The 12514-nt window shown below is 41.1% G+C and overlaps 1 protein-coding gene across 4 annotated transcripts in view; it reads left to right on the forward strand.

Moving 5' to 3' along the window:
- Positions 1-12514, forward strand: part of HERC4 (HECT and RLD domain containing E3 ubiquitin protein ligase 4) — a 3175640-nt gene that overhangs the window by 230953 nt on the left and 2932173 nt on the right. For all 4 annotated transcript variants that reach the window (XM_044056374.1, XM_044056377.1, XM_044056376.1 and 1 more), the window contains one exon: positions 916-992. In XM_044056374.1, the coding sequence (XP_043912309.1) occupies positions 916-992 (77 nt within the window). The remainder of the gene's footprint in view (positions 1-915; positions 993-12514) is intronic.

The raw sequence follows: 12514 nt of genomic DNA on the forward strand, positions 1-12514 counted from the left end.
GAATTTAGATCAAAGGCTTTTGTGAGGCGCTTGCAAGAGACCCACAGGATTACAGCCAGGAGAAATGTTCCCTTGGCTGGGCACTATACCTCTCTTTGGAAGTAAAAGCTTGTTTTACTTAAATCCGTTTTGCTGTTGGTGCAGCCACTGTTGCCTTACAAAATGCACTTACAGCAAGTTTCATATTGCAGAGTCACTCTGTTTGGCCTTGCTACATGCAGTAATGGTGTCTGCTAACTTAAAGGTCATTACTACATTAGGAGCAGTCATGCCAAACTTTCACATGTGATTTTTATCTTTGATTAAACCCCTCATTGTAAGTCACTATTAACAGCATAGCCTCTCTAACAATGCGAGTGCTTCATAGATGTGGTCTTTTCTCTGATATTAGGAACACTTCATTACGTACTTCATTTTTTAGCTATACTTGGGACCGGCTGTGTTCCTTTGCTGATATTTCCAAAGTTTGTGCCTTTACCTTGGCTTGCATGTGAAGGTATGAGTAACAAAGCTGAACTTTACTCTAAATCCAAGTAGTTTATTTTTCAGCATCCAAGCTGTTTCATATCCATTTTTATATCTAGATCTATTTATAAACTCATTGGTGGGTTTCTTCCAAGTAAAACCTCCATCTCCCCATTCAGATTTCATCCCTCATGTTCCACAGAGCTATTAGTTCTGAAAGAGAAAAAACCTTAATGCATCTGGCTGGGGAAAAAAAATGCATCATGTTTAGTAACAAAAATGGCTTTACGGGGGTGTGTGTGTGTTTGTGTGTGTACTACTAATAGTAATAATTAGCATAATTTTGATTTATGTATTTAATGGTAAGGTTTGCGGTGTTTTGGCAGGGTGTTGCAGTTTTGACTATATTTGTATGCAGTTTAATTTTTTTCTTTTTCTTTTAATCTACAGGCGCATTAAAAGTTTGTCTCAGGTATGTGTTCTACAGGTTGCTTGTGGGTATCATCATTCTCTGGCCTTATCGAGATGTAAGTGTGCCTCTGTTTATTACATTAAGTAATGTTTGCAGGAAATGCAGTATTTCATGTTGTGCCCTATATCAGCACCGAACTGAAATTGCCAGGATGTACAACAGCATATCAGACATTTTCTGCAGCATGTATGGAATATACCTTTTTTAGTATCTTCCAACTATTTTTGTTGCAAGAAATAGTAGATGCATACAGATGTGAATATTTTTTGGCTAGATTTGATGTAATTTTCAAATGTGCATATCCTTTGTCATTGAGGTTTTGAGCGGTCTACTTCCACGTGTATTGTTTTTATAGCAAGGTAACCAGTAATTTCCATTTGCATGTTTATCCTAATACTGCTTCCCCCAGCTTCAGCTTCAGATTTGAAAATGTACATAATGAAAATGTCAGCATTTGGGATAAGCTGAGTCACCTTTTTACACACTAATTCTTCTTGTTTTTATCATCTGTACTGAACCAGTTGTAGGAAACACCGTCACTGGATTCTCTTCTGTATTGTACATTTAGTAAAAACAGAATGTGTAAGTTAAGGCTATAATGAGACACCACTGGACCTTTGGCAATAGATGGTCCAGATTAGCAGTAGAGTGGTAATGTGAGAAAACTATGTTGCTCGGTAACTGCCGCATCATTTCCTTCTCTCTCTTTTTCTCTGCAGTTTTTTCTTTTATTGTCACAAGGTAATGTGATTAATAAGCTATAAAAAATTAATATAACAAACATGCATAGAACTACAATTGTAGTTAGTAAAGCACATACCTCTAATTTGATTAGTGCTTTGAGACATTTATGGCCAGTTAGTTAGAATAGATTAGATGTCTTCATTTTTAAGGAAGATGCATTCTAGCATTTTTTTAATTTTACAGAATTAATAACAAAAATGCAGGCAAATTGCAAATTTCATTAGGTGTGGGGAATTAAAGCGGAGTCAGTGGACAACGGTATATGGAGGTGCCACTTCAGGGGATGACTTGGAAAGGCTGGTATACAGGCATTTTCATATGATCAGACATTTCTGGAAATCAGTGTTACTGTTCGACCACATTTATAAAGTTCTGACTGGGAAAATAAAATAACCCACTTCCTCCAGTGTTGTACTAATAAATTGTCAAGTTTTATCATATTAGTAACACATGGTCTAGAGTGTTGGCACTTGTCTATCATAGAAGCTACCTCTCCTCCAATCTCCTAAAAAGATTTATTATTTTTTGGCAGCTTATACTTGCCCTTACCAGTTCTCTAGGCTACTGAAACACCAGCTTGTCAGAATACTTTTCCTGTGTTATTTTGATACGTAGCTCTGGTTCCTCTCTATTATTTTGAGATTTGTACAGATCACTAGCAAGGTCCAGTATTCTGCATTACTGCCCACTTTAATCTGGTTCAGTAGCATTTTATCTTGTTTGATTTGTCATTGCCTCTCTAACAAGAATCTGAAGTAGAAAAACGTTATGTAGCTGCCTTCTTTTTAAAGAAATTATATGAAGTAGATTCTGAACTTTGTCCGGTAGTGAGACAGCAGTATAAGTTTGTTCTTAAATTTTCTTCTTGGGGAATGATGCCTAGCCAGTATAAGAAAGTAATTAAATTTTCTTCTTGGAGAATAATTACACGATCCTCGGAAAAGCATTTTTGCATTTATTCTTTTTTTTTTTTAAGTAGATTTATTTGATTATATAATCCAATTTTTTGTCATAACTAGATCAGCAGTCTTTTTTAGTACTGTGTGCAGTTTCTATCAAAATATTTTGTTTTAACTGTACTATCTCAGGGCCAGATCACTAATACTCTGTTGTGAACTTGGATTCAGTCTCTTTGCAAAAATGAATACATAGTCTCAGCTGTTTGAAGTTACAGTTTCACTTAATGTGCTGGACAATGATGCAGAGCGTAAAATAACTGATGAGTAGAACCAGACCGTCTTTATTAACCAGAATCTGATCCAATTGCAGTCTTTCTGTTTTAGAGCTGAAGGAAGCCCTCACATTTCTGTAGCATTCCATCATTAAATGATCAGTTGTGAGAGCTAAATATCCAGCATATCATTTGGGAGAATCTTTAAAATCATATTTTTAAAACTTTGATGCGACTACTTTGGAAGGTATTTTTCAACATAAATACATTAGACTGTTAAATTTGGAAGACTTCTTTTGTAGTAATAGTAATAATTTAGCTTCCTAAAAACAATGCTTCAGACTGGTTTTATTTGTCATTCTGTACACTCGCTAAACAACAGAGATTTAAAGACTCCTCATTGGACCAGTACACAGCCCTTCGTACTTTGCTCAGCAGCCACCACTATGGATTATGTTAGAATGCTTACCTTTCAAGTGACTGCTTCAATTTTAAAAAGTGCTAAGAAAGAGAAGCCTTTAAGTTGGAAAGATTATAAGGTAACATTTTTATCTGACTGTCTTTAGAGCATAAAACTCAGACCCAAACTGTCTTCATTTTACGAATTTTTAATTCGCAGACAAGTCCTGTTTTAAGTGACTTTTCCTGCATGCATTTCATTTACAATGCAAAATCAAAAGTTGTGTAGTATTTATTTTTGTTTACCAGGAAAGTTCAGCTGGGTACAGTGCCCATTTTCTGCAGCAGCCTGTGGAGAAAAGCTCCAAGAAATGACAGGTGTGCATTGTAACTAGAAACAATATATTGATTTTGTTGATTCACAAAAACTTCTCGTTAGCGGTTAAATTCAAAGCGACTTGAAGAAGCTTGAATAGAAGCAATGTTTGTTTGTTTGCCTGTTTGATGTCCTATGCCAGGATTTTTGTTGAAACAGTTACCCTGATTGGACTGCTGTAGTAATGATATTGGTAAGTCTTGCTGTATACTACTTCCTAACTAAATGAACCTTTGTGTATTTGGCTTACAGTGGTTTTATTCTGGCTGTTCTGTGATCATAGATGTGGGGTCATGCTAACTCCTTATATGTTCTTAGGCTACTTGTCAATGACATGCAATTATGCTTTGTCTCCTTTTGTTTTTCTTTCATGTCCTAAAGTTTGCCATTCCTTCCCCGTCTGTTCCTGGAAATATCCCTACAGATTGAGATTAAAATGGTAATGTATAATTGCTTCATATCTTGGCTATCAGTTGCTTAGCCTCATCTTCCTCTAACCTTGGCATAATTGTTTTCCATAAATATTTCCAGTTGTGCACTTTCTTATTTTCTGCATTCCTTTGCATTATACAAATTTTCATAAAATTTCTGAAGTATCTGTAATGCCTGTATAGAATCTGTAGTTATTCTTGTCATAGGTTCTGTTGTCTAAGTCCTGCTAAAGTTTTTGTGCTCTGAGGTTGTAAAGTTGTTTAACAGCAATCTTTCTAAAGTCATGCATATTATCCAAATACTTCCATATTTTCTGTTTGGCACACTGCAGTTGCTCATCATCTTGTTCTGTGAAATTTCTCTTGTTCTGCAGTATGTTTAACCTTTGTCAGCTCCTCTATATAATTCATACAACGTAACCATATCAGTTTCTTTTTTTGTACTTTTCTTTTTCCCATGCTGTTGCTATCCCATCTGAAGAAAAACTTCGGTCTTCCCTATATCTCTTGAAAATAATTTACCTGCTATATAACTTTAGTGGAGTCTGCATGTCCTCCCCACTGTTGAGTGACGTTTAAAGACATGCAGCTAGGTCCATGCGGGAATGGGTGTGCCTTCATTGAAGGTTGGGCTGGCACCTTAGCACCGTAAAAATCTACTGCCAATCATAAGCGGACCGCTGTTCTGCTGTGGCGACCCCTAACCGGGAAAAGCCGAAAGCCATTACTTTTACTGTGATGACATTATAGTTCAGGTGAGATGTTAATCCTATGAAAGGAAGGCTGGCACTGTTAAGTGTGCTGTCTCTTGGGTGTGTATTTGGGGCTGTCTTAATGTTGGTGGGTAAAGTAACAAATGAAAGCCTGAAAGCTTTCCATTGGCTGCTGACATATATTTTTAGATCTGTGTATTTCATGGAGTGGTTTGTTCCATATTAGTGAATTTTAAGGTCTTGGTTTAAATGTTTATGTTCCTTTCCAGACGTGAAGTGGGAGAGAAATGGGCTGGGTAGTGTGTGTGTGTGTGTGTGTGTGTGTGTGTGTGTGTGTGTGTGTGTGTGTGTGTGTGTGTGTGTGTGTGTGTGTGTGTAGGGGGTCCTCTGGTACGAAGTTATTATTTCACTAATGTTACATAGACTACACTTCAGCCTTTTCTGTAGTTGTTTCATCAACTATTCATTCATTCATTACATTTGGAAAAGATGTGTGTACTACATTTTCTTTGTTTCTTGTGGAACTTGTCTATTCTAATCCCACATAAGAGACATGTATTTTTATCTTTTCTGTAAATCTGAAGCTAACTTTGCTGTTATTTTGAGAGACCTATGTAATAGGTCAGTGTAATAATGTGTTTAAAAAGTGAATGACTGTAGCTGCTTCATGTGCTCCTACTATTAAAGTTTATTTTTGTTCTTAAAATGATTTTTTGTACAGATAGGCTGATGCCCTTCTATTCACTTGCTGCGGTATTCTTAACCTGAAGCATCTCCTGCCTGAAGGCAACCTGAAGTCGGCCAGTATACAAAAGTCTTATACTACTGTAGGGTACGTGGGACGCCCATATAGGCTGCTGTCAGATGTAGGGCATAAAAGTGACGTACGCAAGTAATATCCTCAGAATTTTTTTTCTGACAGTCAGAACACCATTCTGACTGATCATTTCAAAGCTGGCAAATTCAGCTGTTTGCCAGATAATTGCCCCATTGGAGAATTTTGTCTCTTGCTACTGTTTTGGTTATGTCATCCAAGAAGGGCAAATTCCACATAAAGACAGCCATTCTCAGTGTCTCTTTTGTTTAGGCCCTAATCACGACCACAAGTCTTGTAGCATTTGCCAGTCCTTCGTTCCAAAGACAGGCTTTTCTCTGTTGCTATATATTTAGAGAACAAACAGTTTAAGCTACAAGCTAAGCATATGGAGGGTACCTCGGGGTCTGACGCAGAGCCTGTGAAGAAGGCTAAGAAACCTTAGCCTGTGTCTCCTGCTGCACCTCTGACATCTGACTTTTCTCTCAAGGTGCATGTCAACCTGGAGGTTCGTCTGACTTCAGGTGTGGATTCACAAGCCAAGCTCAGTTTTGAAGGTGCCTTGACTTCAGCTCCGAGCATGTCTGTGGAGGTAGAACAGACATCTGACCAGGATATCATGAAGGAACCTATCCTCGAAACTACGAGGGTCCTTTGGGGGGGGGGGGATACCTCACACCCAAACAAGAAAAGTTAGTCTGATACATTTGAATGTAGGCCTTCATCTGGTCCTCTTGACATTGCACAGGCTAGTTTTGTCTGCTAAGAGATGCCCCTTCAGATTGGCAGCCCTTTTCTCAGAGTTTATTTCAGGCCTTCTTTGCACTCAAACTGCATTTCTCTCAACCTGCTCCTACAACTACTTCCCAACCTTCTCAGAAAAGAATTGGGGGCAATGACTCATCTGATTTTTTTTTTTTTTTTTTTTCTCTGAGGAAGAGGAATCTCTGGATTATTCCATGTAAATCTCCCCCTCCCCAGAGTGTTTCCCCTGAATAGGAGTCGGTAGGTGCTCACTCCCCAGTGGAGGAGATATCTTTTGGTGAAACTTTGTTGAAAATGGGAGAACATTTCAAATGGGATACTTCCCAAATTTCTGAAGTCCAGAAAAGATTATATAAACTACTACTAGGTGATGTCCCTTACCCCAGTGCAGTTCCTTATGTGTAGCCTGCATTTCTGGATGCTTTTTACAGTGCTTTACAAACTTCAGACTCCCAGGCCCCAGTCCCCAAGAAGCCAAACCACTTCTACAAAGTCCCTGAGGATTATAAATTCCTCTTCAAGTGCTCTGCTGCAGACCCAGCAGTTATTTCTCTAGCTGCAGACAAACCTTCTAGGATGCTTCCTTCCTCTAATCTTCTTTCATTAGACAAAGAATAGAACCCTAGAGAGACTGGGTAAAAAGACCTGTACGTCAGCCACCTTGCCTTTCAGGGCCATTAATTAGCAGACACATATGACAAAGTACTCCTTAGAGCTTTTGTCTTAGGCATTCACTGTCATTGCAGATCTTTCAGACTCTAATGGAAAAGCCTTGGCTCTGTCTATCGTGGAGCTTCTTCCCAGATAGCCAAACATTCCATTAAATGCAGCTATGATGCTGTGGAGACTTGTGCCAGGACAGCTGCTACTGGTTTAGTTCTTAGATTTTCCTGGCTGGAGGGGTGCTAACAGTGTGCAGGCCCTCCAGGATGACTTCAGATCTGTGCTTAGGGATGCACAGCTAGATAATTAGCCTTATTTGGTAAGGCAGCCACAGCCTCCTTATTTGTCTCTACAAAAAAAAAAAAAAAAAATGAGGAACTCAAGGAGTTGAAACTTGTCCTGGCTTCCCCTGTGCCCAGGTCTCAGGAATTTCCTTTCAAAGCCTGTTTTCGTCGATAGCCACTCTTAGTTACCCCACCAGTAAGTCTTCTAGAGGAGGCAAGAGACAATAGAAGTCTAGGAGTTCGCTCCCCTATCCTCGCAACAAAGGCAGCCCTTTCCTGACAAAAGAAGGGAGTCTTGGAAAGCATCACGGGGTCTGGGAAAGCACAGGGACATGTTCTTGGATATAGTCCACCAGTGGGGTATTCCTCGTATTGATTTATTTGCCTCTACCCGAACAGACTGCTTCCAAAACTTTGTGCCGAAGTCCCCAAGTCCTCTGGTTTGGAAAGTAGATGCCCTCCTCTTCTCTTGGAACGGGATGTTTCTGTATGCATTCCCCCCCCCTTCCTCTGATACCAAAGGTCCTGTTGAAGATTCAACAAACCAACCAGAAATCTTGGTGGTGACTCCTTTTTAGCCAAAACATTGGCTAACCTACTACATTTAGTCAAGGGCCAGCACCACAAGTTACCCCCATAGAGTTGACCTACACCTGTCAAAAGATTATATAAATCTTACAGCTGACACTGGGTGATAGGATTCTAATCCCCTTCATACACCTATTCTCAGAGGATGTGCTCAGGGTTTTGCAAGAGGCCAGAAAACCAAATATAAGAAAATCTTGCGGTTTCAAGTGGAAGAGAATTTCACTATGGTGTCTAAGAACCAAGACCCACTGGCAATGGGAATCCCAGTGGGTTCAGTCTTACTTGTGTAAATTGCAGTCTGCTGGCTTGGCTTACTCCCCTGTAAAAGCACACGTTGGCTGTTTCTGCATGTCTGCCTCTTTCTCCTCATCTAGCATCCAGATTGAGGTGAAACAGTTCCTTAAAGACGCCCTTCACATTAGGCCTCCCCGGAAACCTATTCCTCCTCCTCGGGACCTTTAATTTTGTCGAAGAAAAACTGTCCCAGCTCAGTTTTGAGCATGCATAGTCAGCCTCCCTCAAACATTGCTCTTAGAAAACTGTTTTACCAGTGGCCTTGACCTCAGCCAGAAGGATGTTGACACTCCAAGCCCTTATGGTGGTGCCCCCCTTCTTGGTATTTCATAAGGATAGAGTATCCTTGAGAACATCCTTGAGAACAAATACTTCCCTTATGCCAAAAGTGGTTAATGATCTATCCCATAACTAGTCCATCCAATTACCTACATTCTTCCCTTCTCCACAAAACCACAGTGAGACGGTAATACCCTCCTTAGATGAACACGGACAACTAAGGTTTTATCCGGACAAGACTAAAGCTGTCAGGAAATCTGATCAACTATTTGTGAACTTTCATCCCAGGGCTCTGGGTTTACCCATTTCCAAGCAGACCATTTCTTCTTGAATTTCAAAGACTATTTGGCTTTGTTACACATCCTGTGGAAAGAATCTACTTTCACCCATGAAAGCCCAGTCTACCAGGGCTGTGGCTTCCTCTAAGGTATTCTTCAAGGGCCTAGATAATGCCATCCTTGAAGCAGCCAGCTGGTCTTCTATCCATACTTTTACCAAGCACTACAAACTGGGTGGCATTTCCAGAGCTAGCTTTGCCAAAGCCATTTTACATGGCTTTAACATTTCTCTGCTCCTTCCTTGAACTTTGGCACTTTTCCTCGGGTTAAGAATACTGCAGCAAGTGAATAGAAGGACATATAGTTGTGTAAAATCTTACCATAGCTATAGATGTCCTTCTCTTCACTGTTGCAGTATTCTGTCCCTCCCTCCTTCCCCTTTGGACTATTGATTTTCTTCGTGTTTCACTGTTGCAGTCATTGCATATGGGTTATCTGCCTGCAGGTAGCCCTCAGCCGGCCTGAATATCCAAGGTCTTGGATTCCTGCGTTGGATGCTGTCTTCTTCCATAACGTCAGGGGTATAAAACATGTAGCCGAAGCCATTACATCAGTCTTTCTTACAGTGTGGTGCCCAAAGCAGAAGCAGTTCGGAAGTGCTGGTCGTCCGACTTCTGAATTTTTCGTTTTTGAGTTTCAGATCCGAAGTCTTCAAAAAAGCTAAGTACCCCGTTGGGGATCCTTTTTCTTGCTCTTAACCGATGTCAGTAAAAGTTAACAATTGTCTTACTTGTGGAAAGCAAATACCTCATAAAGATTTTCATTTGTACTGCATTCCTTGCTTAGGCCCAGACCACGACGTCCCTCGCTGTCGGTTTTGTGCTTTATTCAACCCCCGAACTATTCGTCATTGTTTTTGCGGCAAATTATTTTGGTACTCTGTATAATTATCCAGAAATGGCTTCGGTAAGCCATCTGACTACAGACATTACAAAAAAGTAAGACAGAGACGGACCGCATAGGTCCAAAACTGCCGACGATGCTTCCATTAAGCTAGTCGCCGGTACTCAGGTGCTTTTGCTGCCCCTGATACCCACTGCTTCAGATTCGCTGGCCTCTACTGCGACCCATTCTGAGTCTGATATATGCCATGAGATGCTTCTTCGACTATGGAACCTGCGGATGTCTCTACCTTGGATGGGTCCGGAGCTGCTGTGCAGGCACTGGCTTCTAAGGGTGTATTCAGGCCTACATATTTGCATATTAAACAGATGCCATCTTCTTCATCCAGGCCTAAACTCGACCCACGCCTAGAAAACCAACGTCCAACCCGCATGGTCAGGCCCATATGCCTAAAAAAACAAATGCTTAGAATAGCTGAAGACCATATTACTTTAATTAGGGGAAGCCAACCTTCCCCCTCTGAGACCTAGAACTGATTTTCCTTCCGATTTTTCTGATCAGGATTCTGATTGTGTCTTCTGATTACCAGGATCTGCCCTTATCTACCTATGGAGATTCTGATGCAGAGAATTCCATTCCATCTGCTTCCCCTCCAGAAGATTTTTCTTTTGATGAAACCTTGCACACTCTCTCTTAGGGAGCATTTCCTCTGGAGAAAGTCAAGATTACTCTTACTCCAAAAAGTGGCTTGGGGATTTCTTACTCAACACAGGCCTTTAGCTATCCCTCCTGTTCTGGACATTGTAATGATGCCTTCTTGGAATCGAGCCTGTCCCCAGACACTTTACCTCCAGCTCCCAGAAAACCTGACAGGTATTACAGAATACCTGACTCTCGTACATTCCTCTTCAAGAATCCTACTGTGGATCCAGAGACCATTTCCCAAAAACCAAAGGGCATTAAGGCTACTACTGCCAAAAATCCTACCCCTTCTGATAGAGATGCTAGAGCTCTGGACAGATTGGGTAAGAAGGTATACACTTCTGCCACTTTAGCCATTAGGGCTTTAAATTGCCAGTTTCATATGTTGAAGTACCAGCAGCATGTTATGGGATTACTTAAACAGAAAATGATGTTGATACCTGAACTGACTCTGCTGAACACAAAGAATTGCAGGAGTTGATGCATTCTGCTGAACAAGTTGGTGAACATACTTTGCAATGTGGTTTTGACTCTTTAGAAGCATCTTGCAGGGCTGCTGTCACTGGGTCTGTACTTAGAATGCATGCTTGACTTGAGGAGCAAAACTTGCTAGATCATGTTAAAGCTAAATTACTGGATGCTCCCTTAAACCAAGACCGCCTGTTTGGCAACAAAGCAGAATAAGTCCTTAAAAAGATGAGGAAAAAGCTAAATCTATGCAAACTGTTAAAGATTTCCTGCAAGTACAGCCTCCCAGATTTAGTAGGCATTAGCCTTCTAAGAATTTGTCCTTTCCTGTCTCCTCAACCCAGGAACAGCAGACCACCTAGATTACAGTCTCGGGCTACACACAGGCCTAAGCATTGATGGGCTCCAACTTCCAAAGCTGGAAGTAGTAAGACACCTCCCTATGGAAAAATGTCACAATGACTTAACCTTAACCCTTCCAAGCCCTGCTCAACTGCCTGCTCCCTTAGGAGGAAAGCTCGCCCTCCATGCAAAAAAACTGGGAACTCATTACCCAGGACAAATGGGTTTTAAATATAGTCTTCCAAGGATACAGATTCCACTTCCACACCTTACCAACCCCAAATGGTTGGCCAAACTTAGCCCTAAATCAGTGGGCAGAGGCTCAACGGCAGGTTTTTTCTCTAAGTATCAGGGCTATTCAACCTGTCCCAGCAGTAGGGGGACAAGGTTTTTACTCCTTGGTACCCAGCAAAGACCGCTCCTGGCGTCCTATCCTGGACCTCTCTATTCTAAACATCTTCTGGTAATCCTAAAATTCAAAATGCTAACACTTCAACAGCTGCTTCCTATGCTAGGCAAAGATGCCTGGTTGGCAACCTTAGACTTAAAGGAAGCTTACCTGCACATTCCAGTAAGGGAATCTTGCAGGAAATACTTACGGTTCAGAGCAGGCTCCATGCACTTCCCATTGGCTTATCTACTGCTCCCAGGGTATTCACAAAGTGTCTAGCTCCAGCCATTGCATTTTGCAGACAGAGAAATATTGAAATATACCCATACCTGGACGATGGTCTAAGTCCGGCATAAAGCCAGGACTTGCTATTAAAACATCTGGCATTTGTAAAGAAACTTCTAACCTCACTGTGGTACACCATAAATGAAAAGAAATCTCATCTGGTACCCTGCCAACAGATTGTATTCCTAGGAGCAAGCTTGAACACAACTTCCTAGATGGTTTACCTCACGCCAGAGAAACAAGTTTGACAGCCTACGTCTGGCCACAAAGACCCAGCTATCTGCAAGGAAAGTTTTGCAAGCTCTGGGGTTCATGGCCTCTTGCATTCTACTAATTCCATATGCAAGACTGCATATGAGGAAACTACAATGGTATCTAAAAAGCCTATGGTGTCAACTTTCTCAGGACCTGGAATCAGTGATTCCTATCATTCCTTGTATAAAGACAGAGTTCCTTTGGAGGGCAGAGGCCTGCCACCTCAAGGGGCTTCCTTTTAATCTACCCCCTGCCGCCCAAACCCTGACTACAGACGCATCAGACTGTGCATGGGGGGGCTCACTTGGCAGGGAAGAGCATTCAGGGCAAATGGAACAAGAGTCAGTGCACCTGCATATCAACCAAAAAGAAATGTTAGCTGTACAGAATTCCCTGACTGCTTTCAAGGACCACATCCTTCCAGGACAATTA

This window comes from Protopterus annectens, chromosome 14.part0 (assembly GCF_019279795.1).
Source record: "Protopterus annectens isolate FY-2018-M chromosome 14.part0, PAN1.0, whole genome shotgun sequence".
Taxonomy (NCBI): domain Eukaryota; kingdom Metazoa; phylum Chordata; order Ceratodontiformes; family Protopteridae; genus Protopterus; species Protopterus annectens.